Source organism: Drosophila busckii, chromosome 3R (assembly GCF_011750605.1).
Source record: "Drosophila busckii strain San Diego stock center, stock number 13000-0081.31 chromosome 3R, ASM1175060v1, whole genome shotgun sequence".
Lineage (NCBI taxonomy): Eukaryota > Metazoa > Arthropoda > Insecta > Diptera > Drosophilidae > Drosophila > Drosophila busckii.
This window is the reverse complement of record NC_046607.1, coordinates 14,570,221-14,593,413: the sequence shown is the minus strand read 5'-3', so window position 1 is coordinate 14,593,413 and position 23,193 is coordinate 14,570,221. Positions and strand designations below refer to the sequence as shown.

Sequence of the window (23,193 nt, the reverse complement as noted above, 5' to 3'; positions counted from 1 at the left end):
AAAGAGTGTCCTTTTACGTTTAGTGTGTAGCTTTTATTGAAGGCTGGCTTAACTTTTTGAATGAATTTCTTTAGAACTGAAATCGATTCAGAGATTTATTTAAATTGCTTATGGCTTGCGGCGGCTGAAAATTCTGCAAAAAGTAAAACATTTTAAATGAACTACATGGCAATTGATAGAGCAGAGAGTCAATTATTATTAATGGCAATAGAGTTGATTATAGTTTATGCCAGTAGTACAACTAGTTAGTAACTTTATTGATTTTCGCTAAAAAATTCAGCAAAATTCTTATTCCTTATGCTTAAAACAAACCTGGAATGCTGCATTACTTAATTTTGAAATATGAATCACTGCTAAACTTACCCACAAAATCTCCTCAATTACTTTTAGTTGCACTCTATGACTAAAGCTAAAAATTAAAGCTGTTAGTTTATTAAATTTGATTTTTATTTCACATCCATAATTTATTGAATTAAATTTAAATTCTGTTGGCTGACAATAATCTAATTATTGATTTGTTTCACAACGTGTTTTAGCATTTTTGTCATCGAAAAATTCCAACACACACATACGCACAAACACATACAAATGCACATATGTATAAGTTGCTATGAGTGCTAGCAAATAATTAGCATATTTCAAATCCATAAAGCGCGAATTGCGTTGCGTCTAATGCTATTGACACATGCGTGTGTGTATGTGCCTGTGTGTGTGTGTGTGTGTGGGTTAACTTTTAACTTAATTATAGAAACTGCTGCAGCGCCCGTTTAGTATTTACAATGGCGCCTTTAATTAATCTCTAACCTAAATTGTATAACTGCTTACAGCGCGCAAAGCTTACAAATAATTGAAGTCCGTGCGTGGGTCGTCGCTCAATAAGCAAGTCACGTCAGAAGTCACGTCTGCCGCCCTAGGGGCAGCATCAGCAGCAGCAGCATCAAGAGCAACGTGCTGCAATGCGTTGACTTCGAAGCCGCTGACATGATGGCCGATGCCGAGTATTCACCTGTTGGGCAACAGTTGCAATTAATATGAATCATTTCACTTGCGCTCTCGCACTCAATATAATTCACACACGCAATCGAAATTGCTCAAGGTGCACACACTTAAGCATAAGATAAACTCACCGCTCAGTACGTGCAGGTCAACGGAGACGGAGACGCTGTTTGAGGGCTGGCACGTATAATTGCCGGAGTCCTCCTTGCGCACAAATGGAATAATTAAAGAGCCGATCTATAATTAAAATCTATAAGCATTTAATTTGCAATAAAATGTGCAGTACCTACGGTATTTTGATTATCGCCTACAGAGCCAAAGATATTGCGATCGATCTGTGTGTACCAGCCGTTGGGCTCGTCGGAGCTCTCGGCGATCTTCTTCTGGCCGCGAAACCAAATGATGTACTTGGGCGGATCCACAGTGCCGCGCACAATGCAGTGCAGCGCAACTTTGCTGCCCGCCTTGACAAAGCGACTCTGATCGCCTATAAGCTCAGTCTTGGGCGCTGCAATTGCAATAGATCTAGAGCTGTCGCTCAACCGATTGAAGCACTGCGACTTACTGATTACTTCCAGATGCACTTTGGCGCTCAGTTTGGGCTCTGTGGCCATTTGGCATTCATACCAGCCCGCATCCAGTGCTGAAACGTATTTGATTTGCAGCGACCAGGTGTAGTCTCGATCCTCCTGGTAGATGGACTGAAAGCGCTCGTCGGCTATGAATGTGCTCTCGTCCACACTGATGATGTGCCCATCACGTATACGCACCCAAGACACAGGCTTATCCGACAGGCGATGTATCTGCAAAACCCAAAGTTTGTGGCAAGACCAATTAAATTTGTTTTCAACACAAACCGAATTGCAAATTACAAGCCAAGCTAAAAGTTTCTCTCTGGCCAGGCCAGCATTAGTTTTGCCTGGTGTTGCCGGACCGCAGATAAAACTAGCTTTATTTGCATATTGTATACACGCTGATTTGCATACATATATATTGCACAATCTATTATAATGTACAATAGTCTAGAGTGTACATACCAACAACAGCAAAAAGTTTTACAAAAGGCCTCACATTCCTTACATTTGCATGCATGCTTAAGAGTCGCTTCGAGTGTTTGTCTGTTTGCCTTTCCTCTATGTGTTTTTTAACCCAAACGAGCGAGCGTAGACGTAAAAAGCAGCAGAAATTTATATTGCAGGAATGTACAAAAGTACGGCAAATAGCAGCCGTGCTTACGTCATAAAAATAAACGTAAACAAAATAAATTGTGGATATGCAAATGAAATTATGCTGATCTTAGCAGAAAACTTTTTAGTCTGGCCCAGACAGTCGAAGTTACGAGCGCCTTAAGCAATATAAGAGTGAGAGTATAAGACAGTATAAGACGCTGTAGTTAAGGCCGTATCAATTTAGCTCGTTAAACTAATCAAGCATATTTTGTTAGTCAGCAATGCTTTTGTTTCCATTACAGTCCATAATATAAAATGTTGCTATGCTCTAATACGAATAAACAAAATGTGCTTGCTGTAAAATATTTATTAATATTGTCCTGCAACTTTTTCCAGCTAATAATTTGTTCTAGCTGCTTGCTCACTTTGCTTACCTGGCAGGGCATGTAGGCGTGATTTCCCATTTGAGCTGTGATGTTTAGCACTGGCATTGTCAGATTCCTGCGCGTCTGCTGGCCATCCCTGTGGGCCGCCAGGTACGAGTGCTGCTCATTAAACATTTGTTGACGCTGTTGCTCCGGTGACAATGTCACAGTCTCGCTCGCCACGGATGATGCCTCTGCTGCAGCTGCGGCGGCGGCGGCTGCAGCAGCTTCGGCAGCTTCGGCGGCAGCTGCTGCAGCACGGTAGGCGGGCAGATCTGCGGCCGCGAATACGGGAAATGGTGGCAGGAATGTGGGTATGGAGAAACCCTTAGTCAGTGAATCAGCGTTGGCCGGATACATTTGCGGATGCGGCAGCAGCAATACCGACTCCTCCCCTTCCACTTCGTTTTCATCCTGTGGCGCCTGCCGCTCGCCCGAAGTTAGCAACGTTACCGTTTGAATGGAGTTGTGCGCATCCGTTTCCGTCCCCGCGGACGCCATTGCCGGTGCCACATGCACCACTGCTGCAGGCGTTGGTACTGCCTCGTCTGCTGCTGCTGCTGCTGCTGCTGTTTGTGGACTAAGGTCTGTGCCCCGTTGTTGTTGGTCTGTCGCTGAGGCCGGATAAATTGTTGATATGAACATCGTTTGTATTGTGCTTGCTGCTGTCGTTGTAGTTGCTGTTGCTGTCGCTGTCGCTGTTTGCTTTGCAGCAACAGCCGCCAACCCGGTGGTAGACTCCATAGTTGCCCGAATTTGTGCGAGCTCGGTACCTGCTGGCAGCGTTATTATCGTTGGGGCTGTTGATGACGTGCCCATGCTGCCAACCGTACTTTCAACCGAACTTGTTGTCGTTGCGCCTCTGACTGATGTTGTTGTTGCTGCTGTTGTTGTGGTTGTTGGCATTTTGGCTGTTGTTGAGTTTGGGGCTGTCCTAATTAGATCGTTTTGTGTTGTCATTGGCCTATCTGGCAAAGTGGATCTCGGGTGTGTCGTTAGCGGTGCTGGCTGTGGTTCTGCCTCTGACTCCGCTCCGCTCTCCGCCAACACTGAGCTGCAGGTGACAAGGTCTGTGGGCAAACAGAAGCAAAAACACATTAACCCTACTGAGCTCTCGCATAGTAAGTCCACTGTGATTATGACATGAAAACCGCTTTAAAGCGGCTCGCAAAAAAATAATTACAACTCCTTTTCTTAGAGTACATGGTGCTGATTTACATATATGAATAAAATAAATGCTCTTGACTTTCTTAAGCTGACTCACATGCCTAAACAAACTAATACAAATTTTCAGGCACATAGTTCACATTTTAATCACATACAACGAATATAAAATTATATCCCAAATTAAGAACTTATCTGTGTAAGTGTAATTTAAAGTTTTCAATACCCAATTGTTACATAATCTGTTGTCTACTTCAATATCAAGTATACGCATGTGTTAATTGTACTCAATACCTAAATATTTTATAGAATAATGTACTAAAAGCAAATATTTATATGCATTTAATATAAAAGCTTTCAATACCCAATTGTTCTACTCATTTGTATGACACTTTCAATATCAAGTATACGTATATTTTCATTGGACACAAGGCTTTAATAAAATAAATTACATCTATCTTAAATGTGCGTAATTTTTATGTATTCAATGCACAATTCTTCTTTAAATTGTTGTGGCTCTTTCAATATTAAGTATCATTTATTGAACATTTTCAAGGCGTGTTTTGAAGTCTCAAAATATTTTTTGCTTTATTTTATTCATATTAATTTAAAACAACAAAAATGAGAGATATACAAACCTAATACGCTAATTATTCTTTAAACAGTCTAATTACTTTACGAATTTTGTATTACTTTTAGTCTAAAAGCCCAAAGCCAAAAATAATTTTTCAAGGTGCTCATTAATATGAAAACCACAAATTTAAATGTGCGCAGACTAAACACGAATACATATAGAAAGAGTTTTTATGGCCTATGTGGTACATAAACACGATGCAGCTCATTTTCAATTTAAACTTTTAGGCTAATTAAAAATATAAAATGCTGCGCTGTGGCTGCGATTTGCAATTTGGGCAAAGCATTAAAAACTTTTCGTTTGCTTCACTCACAATTTCAACAGCAAATAAATAAATATATATTTATATAGATATCTAAATAATTAAGCATGTAATTTACAGCGAAATTTTAGCAGCGTGTGAATATTACAGTTTTTATATTTATCGCATTAAATCAGCTTAATGCTTTAATGCAAACAAAAGCTAATAGTAGCAATCTATACTATACTAAATTATCAAATATTTATGCTGCCAATTGGCATTAACAAAAACTCTAAAGTAAATTGGATTTTGCAATTTATTTGCATTTTGAAGATAAAGCCATGAAAAATTATTGGCGGCTCACTCTCACTTTGATAGCGAATTTATTTATGACAAATTTCGAGCGTGAATAAATTCAGTTTGAATTCAATTCGACGCTTTAAGTGCTTCGGGCACTAAATTTAAACATTTGATGTGCTCTCGCTGCCGCCCATTCAAGCCTAACAGAGTGTGTTAAAGTTTTTCCAGTGATTAGCCCGTCCGACATTTGTAACTTTTTGCCCACAATACAAAAGCAGGCAAACCACTCAAAAAAAGAAATTGTTAGTCCTGTTTGCCTCGGGCGCCCATGGGCGGCAGCAGTGGGGCGTGACAGTCAGTGAGGCGAAAATGTTGAGGGCGTGAACTCAAATGTCAATGTCATTCATATGAAAAGTTTAGCAAGCGGCACACGAATTCAATGGTGCAAGTTGCACAAAAGTTGCCACACGACGTTGCAACAACAACAACAATAATAATTGCCAAACTGTCCAAAAGCAACAAGGCGCAATAATTCGCTATTAGAGAATCTAATTAAAATGCAAGGCGTAAGGATTAGCTCTTTATATGCGAACTAAGTCTGAGCTTGGGGCGAGCTTGGGGCTCTGGAGCTGATTGTAGGCGAGAGATTTCAGTGTCTTGATGAAGTGAATTTACATTTTTAAATTATTTCATTTCACATTCTTGTCAGACCATGATTTAGGTAAAATATTCTACCTGAGCCAACATTTGTTCGTTGCCCCAACTTGCGCCAACAGTTTACAGTTTTGTTAACAAAAAAAGCCGCATAAATTTCACCAACGAAATCATTCTGAATCGAGTGTGTATGCAATGCGTGAGATTTGTGTGCGTTGATAAGGTCTTGGGTCGCCAAGGTAAATACTAAAAAAAAAGCAGCGCACACAAAGGTAAAATGCGCCAGCCAAATGCGAAATGCGACAAGCGAAACTCGAAATCCGTAACGCTGTAAAAATGCAAATTGAAAACGCCCCGAAATAGTAAATTTAACAGGCAGTGCACTTTTTGTTTGTTTTGTGCCATGTCAAGATTGAAATCTATGGATATATCAAATACATGGCCAAAGGCAGCCCAACAGGCACTGCTTGAACATTCAATTAAAAGTGATTATGGACATGCTAATAACAGAGGGACAAGTAAGCTTGGCTAAGCTGCTTAGCAGCTGTCAAAAGTATTACCAGGCACACAATCAAGTCATGGGCGTAGGCAGGTGAGTACAATCGGCAGATAGATTATGGAAATTTAAAGCAAAAGTTAAGCCAAGAGTCAATTTAAGTTATTGCTCTTTTGGGCTTATAAATAATAATACTAAAACTAATAATGAATTAATTATTTCAATTAAAAAAGTTTAGTTTGTAAATTTAACAAAAAATGTTTTTTGACTTAAGTCTACAGATTTATAATTAAAACTGTTCACTTTGATAGCAGCCCCCTAAATGACTACGCCCATGTATTACATGCATACAAAAAGGAAAATATGTGCTTAACCCTTTTGACAATTTTCTCTTCCTTTTTTTTTGTATTTCTTTACGAAAGCCGATTAATTTCTAGTCCATAGCACAAAAGCAGCAGAGGCAACAACAGCGATGAGCTGTGTGTGTTGTAATGGGCTGTCTAACAAAAATATAAACAAAAACAGCATTAAATTGCTTTGGCACAGCATATGTGGCTATAACACTCAAACTGTTTGTTGTTCTTGCTGCTGCTCTGTGGTCAGCTCTAGTGGCGTCTCGAAGTTGTTGTTGTTGTTGCTGCTGCTCTGGCAACATAAGTGGCATCTACTGTATGTGGAATCTTTAAAGCGCTCATCAATTTGCGGGCTAGGGCCTGTTACCTTTCACGCAAAGTTTTCTCTCTCCCTCTCTCTCTCTCTCTCTGTCTCTCTGCGCACGCCAGCTGAATAGTAATCGCTTTCAAATCAGGCGTGTGCTGGCGTAAATTTATACAAATTAGGATTCGCCTGCACGGCTGACGCCAAATCCAGAGCAACCCAACCGCAGGTGTTGGATATGAATTCAAGCGTCAGTCAGCGCCATAAATAGTGCGCGCTGCTATAAAAAATTGTCTGTCAGTGCAAAAAATATGCGCTGATGCCATTGACCCAAGTTCAGGTTAAACAGGCGCAGTGGCAAATACTTGACTGCTCAGTTTTTTATATTATGACCAACCTTTTGGATAAGAAGCAAGTCAGCTTACCTTAAATGAGCTTTATTACAAACATGATAATTATGGGCAAGTGCCGACTCGTTTAATGTTAATGAAAGCTGATTTTAATGCGCAGCTAAGCGCGCACACACACACACACACTCAGCTGTATGTGTGTGTTATTTAATACGCTAGCACGTGGCTGAGCGTCAACATCATTAACGGAGTATTAGAGCAGGCATTAAGTTTGGCTGAAACTTTTATATATGCGTGTGTGTGTGTGTGTGTGTTCGCATGTAATTATAAAAAATGAAATAAAATATGCGTCTACAATTCAGTGCCGCGCGCTGAGGGCAAAAAAGTAATTACATATCCGATATAAAGTGGAGCAGCCAAGTACAAAAGCTAGAAACATATAATTAAAAAATTTCAAGTCTAAGCGCTAGTCGCTGCCTCTATTGACAAAGACTTGGGCTGACAACGAGACTCAGTATGTTGGCCACTAAACTGTTTGGAGTCATGCATTAAAGCAAAACTTTTCATTGGGGACTACTTTGGCTTATGGGCGCCTGGAGTGCGCATAAAACAGAAGCGAAGGCAGCAGCTTGCCCCAAAGCAAATCTCAGCTGCCTGACCTGGACCAGCCTCAGACCGCAGACAACAAGTGCAGTTAGTTGTCTCTCTATCTACTATCTAACATATACGCTCTATTTGTTGTAATTGTCATTGTGTTGGTGCTTGAGGGCAAACTGCCTAATGAGGCTCCCCAGGGCTGCGTTTTCAACTCGCAAACAAGCGATAACAGCTAAAAATGTGTCGAATGTTATTTAAGCCAAGACCCCCAACGATAACCCAAGTCTTGTATGCGTATCAATCAATTTGTTGTTACTCCAGTTGTTGTTGTTGTTGTTGTTGTTGTTGCTGTTAAGCGTGTACTTAGCCTATGGCTTTATATAATTTATAGCCTACTTATGCGAGCTGAATTGCGTTGACATTTGATCGGCAACGCCTGCATTAAACATAAATACGCGCTACTTGCTACTCCAGTTTGAGTTTAGGAAACATTTACAATATCGATCAATAAGCAATTACGAGCAACGCTTTTTTATTATTTTGTTGCTGCTACGATATAAATAAATAAACATGTTGGCAACACGAAAAGCAGCCATAAAGCCTCAATAGAAATTGTATCTATTGCTACAAACAGACGCAAACACACACATGCATACATACATAGTTAAGTAGGTATGTAGATGATGGCATGACTATGCAAATACACTGGCATTTAAGGCACATTGCGTTAATGTGGGTGGCTGTGTCGAGTGGGTGGGCGTGGGTGTAGCTTTGGCAGCTGCTGTTGTGTTTGGTGAAAATTGCTTTAACAATTTTCTCTTGTAGTCATTCAAAATGAAACATATGTTGGGTGTCACAGTTAAAATATATATGCATATAACTGTTTGTGTGCTTGTCTCTGTCTCTGTGTGTGTGTGTGTGTGTGTGTGTGTCTCTGTGTGTTTGTAAATAACAATAACAGCGCTAGAAACAGTAAACAGACGGCGTTAGACGGCGCCAATGCCGCTTCGGCTGTATCCAATGACAGTCAAGCTCTTTTGGAATACAACTCGACGTCTACTGCAGAGCCGTGTAAGGGGGTTGGGTAGTTGGGTGTGCGCCCACTAAGTTATTTGTGCTTTTGTTTGGTGTCAGACACTTTTGCTTTTTGGTGGTTGCTGGCAGCGGCAGCTTCAATTTATTTTGATGGCATCAGGTTCGTAGCGAATACGTGTGTGCCGTTGACAAAAAGTTTTCCACACTTGGCTTAAGTTGCTGCCGTTCAATTGAAACCAAAGCTGCGTTGGCCAGCATCGCATTACGCATACGCCGCGTGAGCTTAAGCTAAGACCTTAAACGCTTCGATCAGCAACTGAAATCAGTTCGAATAAATGCATAGCACGCAATTTAAACTGTAGCTCATTAGTCGTCTGCATCTGCTTCATTGAAGAGTGGCCCACTAAATATTTAAATATTTACTTCAGCTCGCTGTCTCTCTCGACTGCCAATAAATTCCAACTGAGTGGACTCCCCAGGGTGCGCTGGGCTAATAAATCAATTAAAATAATTATGCGACTCTGCACGACATTACATTATCTGCCTGGACGTTTTCCGCAGTGCTCTTTTTATCTCGCCAGTTTTATTGCTGGTAACCAAATATTGGCCTAAGCCACCCGCCCACTCCCAGTTCCACTCCCATTCAGTCACAGGAAGCGTTCCGTTCGGCCGCATTTGTCGCTGGCGCTGACGCTGACACTGACCCAAACACCCAAGAGCCTATATTGGGTGGTGGTGCCCCCCTAGTTGGAGCCGGCACAGCTCATAAATAAGTACGAGCGTCGTCGCCAAAACAAAACATTTTTCATCAGGCCATCGGTCGTTGGCCGTTGCCCGTTGCCGTTGCCCGACCAACGCCCGTCGGCATGTGCTTTGAAAATATTTCATAAATTTCAAACGTTGGCTTGTTGTTTTTTTCTGACTCGTGCTTAGCCCTGGAAAGCCTCGTTGACTGCGCTCTGTCCACTGCACTTTGTCATTTGCGCACTTTGCCTATTTTTCAACAATTACACGCCCCAAGCCACTCCACACTCTCGTTGCCCTTTATTGTTTTTGCTCGTTTGGCCTTTGATTGCGCTGACCCACTGAATAATTTAAGCCCGAAACGAGCAACTTTCAAGCCAAGTGCAATGATTGGTTTTGCAGTTGAGGTGAGCGCCAGCCCCGATCATTAAGCTACACTTTTTATAGCTGCTCATATGTATTTATTTTTTAAAATTAAGGGTAAGCCAAAATTGCGCTGCATTATTAATGATGGTTCAAATTGTTGAGCATATCCCAAACGCAGGTTTCGCTTTTTTCTGTTGTTCACGCCATGTCAAAAGCAAAACTTTGTACTCAGCTGCAGAAGGATGCCCAAGGATGTGTCAGCAGTGTTGGCTTTTGGGATTGGGTTTAGATTTTTGTTGTCTGGCGACAGGCATCAGCGCTTGAGGTCAACCGACATATGTTGGTCCATGTCCAGCATCGCCCTCGCCCCACGCTCTCTCTCTCTCTCTCTCTCTCTCTCTTACGTGTGTGCAGATTCATAATTTATGAAGGTAAACAAACACTTCTGGCCCTTGCCGTGAACGTGCTGCTGGTGCTGGTGGCTGCCACCTTAACCGCTTTAGCTGCATATTAAGGGCTTTAGTATTTTGGGGCCCAGGCCATGCCATGCCACGTTAAATATTTCTGACGTTACCTGGCTCTGACCATACAGGCAGCAACTATTTACCCCTAAAAATTCCCATAATATTGCAGATTTGCAGAGGATAAAGTTCGCCTATTTGGCGTAACAAGCTGCACCATAACTTTACTTTTGTTTCTGAATTGTTGCAGATTTTGTTGGCCGCATCGTAACGAGTTGTGCCTTAAATTGGATGGACCAGCCACGCCCCTTCTCCACCGCCGCCGCTTCGTGTCTGGTAAGTGTGTTTATTAAACATTTTTTGGCAAGTTTTCAATTTCGTTAATGCTTTCTGCACATTTGTCCAGCTGCTGGCTCGGCTGGCTTATGACTATTGCCTGAGTAAGTGCTGCAAATTTATTGTTTTATTTTTGTTGCCATGAATATCGCAGCAGCCAGTTGCAGCCAGACCCAACTTTGTTTGTGGGTGCAGATGGATTTTACCATTTTCCATGGGGCTTCTTAGGTCAGTCGTCGGGTTAACAAACTTTCAACAGTCTCTCCGGCTCGCTCTTGTTCTCGTTTATTATTGCCAAGTGCACTCGGACCACATTACATGCTTTTAAAAAGTTTACTGCAATATTTACGCACGTCCTTTACAAATACTCAAATTACAGTTAAGTGCAAGTGCGAATGAGCAAGTCCAAAAATGCAAAGTTTCATATTTAAATCTGTTGAGCATGAGCTTGTTAATCTAATCAGCTTATGTAAGAGCTTAAGCATTTGGCTTGAAAAAATGTTTACCAATTCGTATGAAATTTATAAATTCTATGGCAAACCAAAACCAATCTGAAACATTAAGCTTAAGCTCAATTTCAAAGAAAAGTAATTACTCTTAAGAAAGGATACTTCTAATCCTTTGCATTTTAATTTACAAATCCTCACTGAATGTCCCGCTTAAAGGCATTTAAGAAGTCTGTTGATTCTGAGCCCAGTCCAAATTATACTTTATGATCGTTCGTTATATGATTAAGGTAGTTTCCTATCAAGATCGCTTGAGAACACAATATTTTATATTGACTTCAATTAGCAGACATATTCATTCAATTAAAAGAACTAAACAAATTTGGTAATACTTGCATATAAATTAATTCGTTTAACTTTCTATTATTAGTAGGTGGCATCAAAAAATTAAAGTAGCATAAATTTCTTCGTGTGGCAAAATATTTAAAATAAAAATTCAGTACTTTTCAATTCTCATTATTAACTTGAGGCATAATCGCTGCTGAAGCGAGATGCTGAGTTTCTGCCTCAAGACTTTTCCATGTTAGGCGCTTTAAGTATATGTGAAAATCAGCTCGTTGTTTTTATTTTACGTTTAGACTTGAGACCTACGACCCCAAAGCAAACGCATGCGTCAACCCGAGGGGTTTTGGTTTTAATGTCCAAAGCAAAAGGCTCGGCAGTTAACATTGTGTGTGGCGTTTAAAATTATGGCCAGCAATTTTTTATAAGTATGCTTTAAGTTTTTATAAGCGCCCCCACAGTGTATCATAAATGGAGGAGTCGCGGCGCCAAGGCACAAGGGAAATCCATTGAGTGGAAGTTATCTTGAGTGCTCAGAAGTAGATTCATTCATTAATCAGCATATGCTACAACGTTCGTTGTTGCTCTCAAGTTAGTTGTATTATGATTGATCATAATATAGTTAGTTAAAGCTCTAGGCAATTGCCAACAACGAAACTTTTGTCAAGCGAACTTTAAATGTTAAATCAAAGGCGCATGAGCTTGAAGGTCAAAGCTCAAGCCGCAGTCTCAGTCTGTTGACTTGGCGACTGTAACTATCAAATGATTGGACCAGGCAGAGGCCAAGTACGAGTCCGAGACCGGAAGGCATGTTGAGGTAGTACGTTAAATTAAATCAAAAATGTATGAATGAAGAAGCACACACATGCCCCAAGCTGTACTTACACGCCCCAAAGTTGACAACAGACGACAGCGTGAGGATTAGAAGCGGCAGCCAGACACGCTGCCAAGTCATCGCCTTGTTCGTGCGTGAAAATTGGCGCCGATGACGTTGGCAATGGCCAGTGGCTGGCACGGATGTCTTCATCTTAGCAGTTGTCAGCTGGTTGCCTTCTCCGCTTCTTGTTGCTGCTGCTGCCTCTCCAATTGTCCTGGGCTTGGCTGATGTTGCTGTTGTTGTTGTTAATGTTTTTGCGGTGGCAGTCCCCGTGGCACAGTTTCTAGCAGCAGTGACACTCGCAGCGTCTTTTGTATGCTCATTGCCCGTCTGCCGCCATTGGGGACTCGTTTGCGGTACCAGCATCGTTTCCCAAGAACTCGGCACGTTGGATGATGGCGCTGGCGATGGCGATGGCCTTTGCCTCTAGCTGAGGCGCTGACTATGGCACTGAGTCTGATTCAGATTCTGATTCTGATTGCACTGCGCCGTCTTGGCTGCTAAAGTTTTTCGCATTCTATGCGAAATGTGTTTATTCCCAGTTACCGTTCCCGTTCCCCCGTCCCGTTGCTGGCCTCGTTCCGGCCCCAGATAAATAGGTTTATTGAATTAATTCACCGGGGGGTTTCACTGTAACAGTAACGGCAACGGCAACGAAATTGTTTCCGCTCTCCTTTTCACCAAATTGCAACTTGCTTTTATGCGTTTTTCTTATGCTTTGTATAGTGGCTCATTGATTTTATGTCCACGCGATTTTCATTGCTGCACTTAAGCCCAACTATGTTAAGGTTTATGAAATTTGCCCAGTTTCGAGTTTAACGGCCAAGCTTGTAATCAACGAAAATAACATTAAGTTAAGTTACTTTGCTGCTGCCAGCACTCGGCAAATCACAAGGTTGCCATATTATTTGCTCAGCAATTTATCAAATTTGAATTAAGTCCTTTGTGCGGATCTTGGCATTTTGCCTTTGCCTTTGCATTTGCCTTTGCCGTGAGCCCTAGTTTTCTAGTTGGCTTGGAAAACAATTAATTAGCCGAGTTTTACTTTTACTTTTACTTTTGTGTAAATTACACGTTCCATATGCCAAACTAGTAGCTCGAACACTATACTCAATGAGTAATGAGCAAAGTTTGCACAAAGGCGGCGGCGCAACTTAAACCATTTAGAGTTTTAATGGGAATTGAACCGTCGTCGTCGTCGTCGTATTTTGCCGTATGATTTTATCAGCGTAATAATAATAAATTTGTCTTCGCATTTTTCATAAAATAAATTGCTGGGCTGTATTTAACACGTGCGGAATTATTTACACTTGAGTAACGCTTTATCGCATAATCCGCGTCGAGTTGAGAGAATATTCTTTTGCGAAACAGCTGGCAGGCTGGCAAGGCAAGGAAGCAAGGACTGTATTTTGGCAAAGCGATACACAATAATCCCTTTTTATAGCATTGTGGCCAGTGGCTTGGCTTCCCTCAATTTAGGTGTCCGTCGTTCGGGCTATCGCGCTATTGTAAAACCAATTTTTATACAAGAAAAACAAACAAATTTTCCAATGTGTTTCAAGCTAAAGACACACACACAAGCACACACAGACGAACAGACGTGGAGAACTGAAGTGGTTAAGCATCAGTTACAGATTCGCTTGAATTGTTTTTGTTATTTTGTTGTTTGCTATTGAGACCGGCACTATTTTTGGCACACAATAAACAAAAGAGTTTGTGTTGTATTGTAGCTCTGGCGTCGTCGCCAAGTTTGTGTCGTGCCACGAGACACACGAAACACACGATTAAAAACGATATTGAAAGATGCTGCACAAAACACACGACGTAGTTGCCAAGTTTCCGTTTTGCGGATCACGTCCGTGCGCAAAGGATGCAAATTTTCTACTAAAACGCGTTCAACCTAAAGCGTCAGGAAGCACGTCGCACATTTTCGCTTTGGCCTATCGCCATCGCCTGTTTCATCTGCCACTTCATCTCGTGGTGTTTCATTTCATTTCATTTCGTTTTGGGTGTGTTACGGAGAAAGTGAAACGAAATGGAAGCTAGCACATTTCCCCTTTGGCTGTTCCAGCTGCTGATATTTTACGCATGTCAAGTTCGACTTAGTTCGACATGCTGATAGCCCATTTGAAGATTTGATTCAGTTAAGTGTAGAATTGGCATTAAGCTATTAACAAATAATTCTTAAACCAACTGTAAAGCAGCATCCGATTCTTGTTTGACATGTCTTATGAATCGTAGCAACTGCTTGTTGTCGAAACTTTATATTCCTCTAAGTTCATCCTTAGGCTTAAGACTCAGGCATAATAATAATGCTAATAGTGCTAATAATGTTCTCGCTACATCTTTAAATGCACATATCAATTTTCTTTACATTTTAAGCTTGTGTCGCAGTTCTGCGTAATTGCAATTGCTACATGAAGCTTACACTGAAGCTTCCGAGAACTGATTTACACGCAATTTATTTAATTATTTTTCCTCTCTGTCAGTTGACAGTTGTTAAATTAAACTGGCATTCACTCGACATACCGAAAGTATATTAACATTGATTACACAGCTCCAAGAAATCAGCGCGTGCACTCGCCTCAAAGAAAAAGCGCTGCACACAGCGATGCAAAGCGGGCGGGCAGTCGGCGGGACTTAAATCCGAGGCAATATGCGCGGCGTGATATATAACAAAAGGGCTAATCTTGTATGCTTTTGTCAAAGAGCAAGTTACAAATAAATATTATTGAACTTTTAAATCCCCCGAAGGCAACTTGCGATAATGCTGATGCCTGCTACCAACCAGTAGCAGTAAGCAGTTGCCAGTCCAGACCCCCCACCAAGCAGCGCACAGCATGCAATCGAAAAGTATGCGGTGTGCCATGCGGTGTGGGAAGTGGGTGGGGGGCTCCAGCACCGGCTATAGGGCAAGCGGCGGAATGTGGCGTGCTCACAAAGTGCCAACATAAATTCTTGCACAGTTCAATTTATTGTGTATTGACATATAGTAGCACAAAAAATAGGAATATAAAATTGTTTACAAAGTCAAAGCCAGAGAGCAAGGCTGAGGGGCTGGCACACGGTGCGCATGGGTGATTCAAGGCTTGCCATACGGGCTAGGGCTAGAGTCATGCCCCCGCCAAATTGCACAAGAGGCAAAGCGCTATTGTTATTACCTCTTTGTTGTGTTTAACACGCCATTTGCGGAATTCCAGTCAAGTCCATGTGGCGTCCTCAGTCGTCGCTAGGCCAAGTCAAGCCAACCCAAGCAGCTACTCTTACTGAGGTTCAAGTGAAATTTGAAATGCAAATGATGACGACACCCGCTCGCTTGTCACGAGGCTCACAAAACAATCAAAACATACTTTATGTCGCCGCCTGCTTGAGCTAAAGCCAAAGTCAAAGCTTCAGTTTCCTGCGTTGGCGTGTGGGCGCACTTAGGCTTATGAATTGCTATACCGAGGGTAACACATGCTGCTGTCAGTCCGGGCAGCTGTTAATTTGAATGTCAGACATCGAGTAACTGTTTACGAGTTAAACTGCGGAATGTTTATGGTGCGCACGGTCCGGAAATTGTTACAAGTTCGACTAATTTGTTTTTTATTTTCGATGGCAAAGAAAATTATGTGAAGTAATTAAATTTTAACTACATTTTTGCAATAATTTTATTTTGCCGTTGACTATAAACAGTTAATTAATGTTGTAAATATGTTAAAAGTGAGAGAAAAAAAAGTAAAGGGAGTGTTGAATAGACCAAACAGTTGTGGCCAGAATTGGCAAAAGTTCAAACAGTTGTGGGTTAATGTTAGCAAAGACAGTAAAATTTTATTCACTTTAGTATTAGCTACTAATAGTTAAATAAGTTTATAACAGCGCTTAAGAATAAAAGTCTGTTGTACATTAAATTAATTTGACTCAACAAATATGTTTAAATTTCAATGAAAGCTAATATTCAATTTTGTGTTTATTTATTTCATAGCATAACTCTCTTAATTCTTTCTATTCAATCGGTATTGTTAAGCTTCAATTTAATGTTAAACATGACGCTGAGCATAATTCGATGGTTTGTTAAATGGAACGAGATAAATTAAGAAGTCAACTAGAGTAATCACATAGATAAGCAACTGAAACATAATGCCAAGAGCTTTGACTGAAAAGAAATCGTGAGCTGCACTCAGGTGATCAAAGTGTAAAGGTTAAGTAACAGTAATCTGTTCACTTGCAGCAATTCATGCATAATATTTGAAGCAATAACAAACACTAAACTCAGCTTTGAGCAGCTGCTCTCACTGTTCGTATTATTTACAGCTTACAAGCGATGCAGGGGGCATCTGCCATATACATTGATTGGTAAAAAGGCATAAATAGCTTAGCGCATTTGACAAATACTCTATGTGCGCATATATCAATGACCCAGTTACGAGAGCCAGCAGCTGCTTAAGAGATTGAAAGAAATGCTTGTGAAAAATAAATATAATAAGAAATCTTCACAGCACGTCGAGCTGTTACAATTTGAATGTATGTGGGCAACTATTATTATCAACAGCATAGCAGACACACACACGCACACAATATCGCATCGCATCGAGCTGCAGTTGCAGTTGCAGTTGCAGTTGCAATGGGGTATGTATTTGCTTTAACAATGGCTCGAAACACGTATTCAGAATTAAAGCCAACGCTGTGCAAATAGCGAACGCAGATACGCTTCAGTGCAGCCAATCTGTTGGCACACACAATGCCGTGTGCGCTGAGCTCTTGAACTTGGCTGCAGTGCGTCGATCGCGAGGGGGCTAAGCAAAATAGATGAGAGCTGCAATTAAATGCAAACACACACACACAGCCGCGTAATCGAATGCAGCAGCTCAAACGACAATTGACAATTCGCAATTCGCTATTAAACATTTACATGCATTGGCGTTGAGTCCTTTGTGTCCTTTATAGCCTGCTAAGCGCTTGCTTTTTGGCTTGCTTTGTTCGCTGCCTTCGCTCGCAGCAAATAAGGATTAAATTACGAAAATTAACGGTAAATATAATTACTAAACTCGAGAGAGCGAGCGAAGAATGAAAGAGTCCGTTACCACCCACTGTCTGCCCGCTTGCCCCTAATCGTGGCACGTTGTGTCCAATTAGTTAAAAGTACCGCTTATAATCATAACCGTTAAATTAATACAAATTTCGTGATGCAACACGTCCTGACCCACAGCCCACACCCCGCGAACACTGCTGCACGCCTAGGCCACTGCTCCTGCTTAAATTAATTGGGTCTCTGTGCTCTCCATTCAGTGGTTCACTGAAGGGATTTCCATAACAAATTGCGGTTAATTTATAGACGAAAAAGTTTGAGTGAGCGCCCTCAACACATTCATGCCTCATTTGCTGTCGTTAAACATTAAGATTATGCATTTTTTTTTATCATAAACTTGCTGCGGTCAACTTTTCGGCATTTGCCTTGACCCCAATGCATTGACTTAAATCTGTTGTCTATGCTGCTCTCTTTAGTCTGTGCTGTGATGTGTTCGCATAGAAAGTTTAATATGCAGCAACTGAGCTGCCTCGTCTCGTCGTTGAAAGTAAATAGTCAACTTAATGTCGCTTGAATATGTACTCCAAGGCAATGTTTGTGTTTTCCTTTTTGCTGTTGCTGTTGCAGAAACAAGGCACGAAGAGTCACAGACTTGGCGTAAAGGCTGCAAACAATTTGATGCTATTTATTTTAATTTGCCAGACAAAATGTCGAGATTTAGACTGAGCAATGAGTGTGGCAGGCAAGCGCCAGCAACAAGGAAGCAACAAAAAGCAAACAAAATACTAATATAGAGTAACGAAAATAGCTGCACAGCAAGCTGTAGCTAAAGTGAAACATTTGTGCGTCAAAAACCTTAAAGCTGCTCATTTTTATTAAAAGTTTAAGCTGCAGCTGAATCTGAACACTTTCAGCACAAAATGTTGATAGATTTATTATGCAATTAGTAGGGAATATCTAACGAATTGCATGCAATTTTATATATTTAATTTCAACTATAACAAGTGTTTGGTCTACGCAGTGCCCAGTGTCAGCACTTGCTGTTGCATAAATATTTATAAGCTAGCATTGCTATATGTAGAAACAATTGTTGCTTAGGCTTAAAGCATGTGCTCAATTTGCAAGCACCTGCCATTGAAAAATATAAAAGCAAGCAAAGAAATGTTTATATATATAGTACAGATGGATGGCTGAGGTGTAGTCATCATCAGTAGCAGCAACAGCAACAGCAACAGCAACAGCAACAGTAAAAGTTTTTCTTTTTGGGTCTGGCCACTCTTCAGTCGAGTAATGTGAGTGCTTCCGCTTCCGCCTGCATAGCCAGCCACTTCCGCTTGCTGGGTAGCAAAATTCGAAAATACTTAATACTCAATTTGCTTTGCTGAAAAATGTAATTCCCACACATACATTGCGTACACTAGTGGAAAAAAAAAATAAGCACAAATATTTCATAAGCTATAGCCAACTTATTTTTAAATGTATATTGGTCAATTGAAAAGATTAAAATCTTAAATATCATTTAAGTATAAAATTAAGCTTGTGAGACGTTTATCCTAAGGTAAGATTAAAAATATTTGTTTTAATTTTTTGATGCATATTGAGTCATATCTGAATTATAAGACTTTACACTTTACTGCTACAGATGAACCGATTTCTGTGAATGAAGAATCAGGAAGTAAAGAAAAGTCTTCGGAAAACTGCGAAATGCCTTAGACATTTGTCAAAATACCTTAAAGTAAAAACTTCTAGCTGAAAAAAAGGATAGTCAGTCATACATAACAACAAAATTTTACATATACATTAATTTTACATTCAATAATATTTTACTAATATTATTTAACATTATAGCTTAACATGCTTTTTTACAAACTAGCGATATTCTCATCAATTATAAACAATCGACAGATATAAATATAAAGCGAACACAATTCGTTTATACATATTATTTTGGCTACCACTGTAAATGCTTGAGTGAGTGTGTGTGCGGTATTTTGTTGTGCTAACTGTACTTGGCCGCGTACGCGCGCATTCAAGTGGCTCTGCAACTGTAAGATAAAAGTACTCGAAGATACGAAACATGGCAGAAGAAAATGCTTGCCTACTTAAGAGGGCGGGCAAATGATGCTTCAATTCGCGAGATATTTACTTAACTTTGATTTTACTCTTGTGTGCAGTTTAACTGCATTACGTTTGCTTAATTACACACACTCAACTTGGCAAGTTTATTCGACAGCAGTTGGTCAGCAGCAGTCAGTTGCCAATGAATGCATTGAAGTATATTTTACAAAGTGTAGCGTTGCACTTAAGCTTGAATTTCACACATGAGAGCGCGCTGGCCGGCCATACTTGAGCGACTGCTAAAAGGTCATGCCTTTGTCACAGATTGACAAACAGTTGACCTCGGTGAGCGCAGGTACATTTGCCAAAATCGAAATGATGCCAAGTAACAAGTTGAACGTGCTGTCAACAAAAGACACCCACGACCTTGCCACAGCCCCCCCAATATGTGTTTGGTTACTTACAGTTGTTGCCCCAGACGAAAAATTTCATTAGTTCAAATGTCGCAAGTTGCGAGTGGGGAACTCACGTACGCCGGCCCAAACTTCTGACTAAAAGTTGAAGTAACTGCAAATCGATTGGCTCGGCCCAGGTTGACAGCTCACGAAAGTTTGGCTAACAGCTCTCTCTCACTTTCAACATATTGAAATTGAATTTGCATATGACATTAGCTGCAGCTGACAGTCGAAATGCAAAATGCTTGCTTAAACATATTTAATTAAAGAGCCAACGCACATAGCAATAAATAGTTGCTAAGCTGCAACACATTAGAGCTTAAGTGCGAAATTCGATTAAGCATTCAAGGACGCTTGGCTCTGGCATAAGATTACTTAAGCTTGTAATGAAGCCAGCGCCAAGCTGCAATCAAATAAAGAAAAAAAAAATAAACTTTTTCTCACAATTTATCTGGCAGTAAAATACTTATGAGATAGAAAACTTAAACGACCTTCGAGCGCAATAACGAAAAACAAATTTTAACGCGTGCGTGGGGTGGTAGTGGGGGTGAAAGCAAAGCAAACTTGCAAATAATATACAAGCACATATAAAAGTGTGCTTAATAAAAATGATGCAAAGAGAAATAGTTGAGAGAGCTGAATGCACTTATTCGTTTAATTATGAATGGCTTAAATGGCCCTCGAGTGGCTCGAGCGCGCGCCATTCATTTTGAGTAATTGAATGTTAATTAATAAAAAGAATTTACGTTAGAAGAGCGTTAATCGGGCTAAGAGAAGTGAGGCCAATTCACTGACGAATGAAGCGTGCGCGTTAATGTTTTTTTAATTTTCGTTGTTGGTGGGTGATGGCGGCGGCGACTGACTCAATAAAACAAACAAGAACTTAGCAAAATATGTTTTAATTAAAAGCAAACTTTTTTGATTGCGCCAAAACAAAGTGAAAGCGCCCAAAGCTGGCCAAAAGCTGCTGCCCCAAAATCATAACTGCAAACAAACAAACATACATACAGTTTTTTAATCGAATAAATAAAAACAAAAACAGCCAAGAGTCTCCCAAACTGCATTTATTGTAAATGGCAAATTCAAATTAAAAAATAAAAAGAGCGAGAGCTATGCAGCAAATTTACACACTCACTGGCAGTTTAGCGGAAAGAGCCACAAATTCCCACTGGCAGTTGCACAAATAGATATTTAATTTTTGCAATTTCATGCAGAGTTTTGCCCCAGTGCGGCGCCTTGCTGCGTGCAACATTTACTGCTGCACAATGGCCGCCGCCGCCGCTAAGCCAAAAAACAAATGCGAATTCATTTAGTTTGGTTGCCACTGCAAAAAAGTTTACACCAAACACAGCGCGTGCGAGCTTCACACTCGTAAATGTGCCAGCGACACTTTCGGTGCTCGTATTCATATCAAATGCATTCCAATGTCATTTTATTTGAGCATAACCAGCAGGAGCAGCAACTTTCCTTAGCCAGGCCAAATGGTCATATGCATATGCTTCAAGTTCTTAGCAAGCAAATTAATGGCCCCTAACATAGTTTGTAAATAAAAGCGAACGGATTGGAAACTTTTGGCTCGCACTCTGAGCTGCTGTTAAATTAAAGCCAAAACATAAATTTCATATTAGCCAAATGCCCAGCAAGTTTGTTTAGTTATTATTGCATTTGAGTTATTTCTGCTGCTAATGAAAGCCTTTGATGTAGAAATTCATGAGCAAATTAATTACATGATATGATTAATATAATGCATGCATAATATAAAGATTATATCATAGAACAAGTTATGAGTCCAAACGCTCTGAATGAATAATTAAAGCTTAAGCTAACAATGTAATAACATTAATTTTATTATGCTTTAATTTAAGCTCAATAATTCTTTTTACATAAAGTATTATATACATATATCAAGTTTATTTTTATTCAGTTGATTAGTTGAATTTCATAGTGTACATATATAAAATTTAACTTGTTGAGCTTAAATGTTCGTCATTTATGGCATATTTAAGTTCTGGGAACACATTTTATATATTTGTAGTTAAAACATTAATTAAAGCAAAACAGTTTTGAAATCCAAGCTCATGACACACAAAATAATTTGGTAAACACGATCAGTGCGATCAAGCAACTATCAAAAAATCACTTAAAGTCTAACTATCTGACACAGGCTGACAACTTATGGATTCACTATGGAATATATATCCCTCATTGCAGTGACATTTCTCTGGTGCAGCGCAATAACCATTCGCACATCCGCTGCTTCAAACTGGACGACAATGACCAGTTTTTGTTTCAAGTTTGTAGCCAGTTGCGCATTCACAGACGCCCGGATTTATACATTGGCCGTTGTGGCAGTCTCCCAAGCAATTGGGAATACAGCTGTAGAGCAGAGTATTAGAGATGTAACAGTTTCAAGATTTTGGACATACCGATTGGCTAAAATGCTATTCAGATTCACATAGCCCGTATCACAAGCGCATACATTAGGCTTTATACATCTGCCGTGGCCACAGTCATTAGCGCATATTGGTACACATCTCTCACCCTCTCTCTTATACCCATTGCAGCAAACCCTTTGTGCATACTAATGAAAATATTTTAATTTTAAAAAATACAGCAAAACTAATTTCATTTATATGAACTTACAGAAACGCGCATGCCTTTGTACATTCTAGAGCTCATCTTAGCACACATTCCAGCGAGCACATAGTTGGGTATTAAAACAAAAATAATAATGAACCGTAATAACATAATTTAGCTGTGTTTGATTGCACTAGCGACTGAATACTAAATACAATGCGAATGCCTAAAAATTAAGAGCGTAATGATCAGTGTTCAAGAAAGTATTAGAACGAACTGTTCTTGGAATAGCAGAGCAAAGCGCACAGTGACTCAACAGAATCTTTTCACATATATATGTTTTGCTTATACATTTGTTTATACGTATAGCTGATAAGCACTTAAACAAAACAAGAAGTGACATTTTATTAGCGAGAATTATGCCAAACTTTTCATAATTGATAATGATTCGTAATTGATAAAGGTGTGTCAAAAAGTCAGTGCTTAAAGATTTGCTAAACTTATTTGTAGGGTTCAGAAGTAATATTTTAAAATATAAGCATACAAAAATTAAAGCTACACATTCGTCTAAAAATAATTGCTTGCACCAAAACATTAAGAGAGCTTTAAATAATGTTATATTAATAAATAATGTAATGTTAAATGATAAACCAATTGAAAATAGCATGAGTCTCATTAAAAACGGATCTTAAGTCTTTTGTTGATTGTAATCTAATAAATTGTTAGCAACTAATTTAAGCTGGTATTAAATATATATGAAAACTACTATATTAGTAGAAGTATTTTCAGATTTATAATATTTCTG

The 23,193-nt window shown here is 39.9% G+C and overlaps 2 protein-coding genes across 2 annotated transcripts; both read right to left on the bottom strand.

Moving 5' to 3' along the window:
* Window positions 1-460: 460 nt before the first annotated feature.
* On the bottom strand, window positions 461-13,043 carry LOC108602004 (mucin-5AC). The gene is made up of 6 exons (XM_017990005.1): window positions 12,299-13,043; window positions 2,600-3,660; window positions 1,562-1,799; window positions 1,287-1,504; window positions 1,128-1,233; window positions 461-1,006 (listed from the first exon to the last, which is right to left on the bottom strand). Exons 1-6 carry the CDS (start codon window positions 12,654-12,656, stop codon window positions 897-899), a joined length of 2,091 nt encoding a protein of 696 aa, XP_017845494.1. The 5' UTR covers window positions 12,657-13,043; the 3' UTR covers window positions 461-896.
* A 9,024-nt stretch (window positions 13,044-22,067) lies between these two features.
* On the bottom strand, window positions 22,068-22,557 carry LOC108602736 (multiple epidermal growth factor-like domains protein 11). The gene is made up of 3 exons (XM_017990888.1): window positions 22,455-22,557; window positions 22,238-22,392; window positions 22,068-22,187 (listed from the first exon to the last, which is right to left on the bottom strand). Exons 1-3 carry the CDS (start codon window positions 22,500-22,502, stop codon window positions 22,070-22,072), a joined length of 321 nt encoding a protein of 106 aa, XP_017846377.1. The 5' UTR covers window positions 22,503-22,557; the 3' UTR covers window positions 22,068-22,069.
* Between the last annotated feature and the right edge of the window lie 636 nt (window positions 22,558-23,193).

What these genes read in the sequence shown, in the direction of transcription:
- LOC108602004 (XM_017990005.1), bottom strand. Translation starts at nt 12,656, where the DNA reads ATGCTGGTACCGCAAACGAGTCCCCAATGGCGGCAGACGGGCAATGAG. An exon ending in ACGCCTACATGCCCTGCCAG is followed by an intron (nt 1,800 to 2,599) that starts GTAAGCAAAGTG and finishes TGGGTTTTGCAG; the next exon opens with ATACATCGCCTGTCGGATAA. An exon ending in TAGGCGATAATCAAAATACC is followed by an intron (nt 1,234 to 1,286) that starts GTAGGTACTGCA and finishes TTTTAATTATAG; the next exon opens with ATCGGCTCTTTAATTATTCC.
- LOC108602736 (XM_017990888.1), bottom strand. Translation starts at nt 22,502, where the DNA reads ATGTGTGCTAAGATGAGCTCTAGAATGTACAAAGGCATGCGCGTTTCT. An exon ending in ACAAAGGCATGCGCGTTTCT is followed by an intron (nt 22,393 to 22,454) that starts GTAAGTTCATAT and finishes TATTTTCATTAG; the next exon opens with TATGCACAAAGGGTTTGCTG. An exon ending in AATAGCATTTTAGCCAATCG is followed by an intron (nt 22,188 to 22,237) that starts GTATGTCCAAAA and finishes TCTGCTCTACAG; the next exon opens with CTGTATTCCCAATTGCTTGG.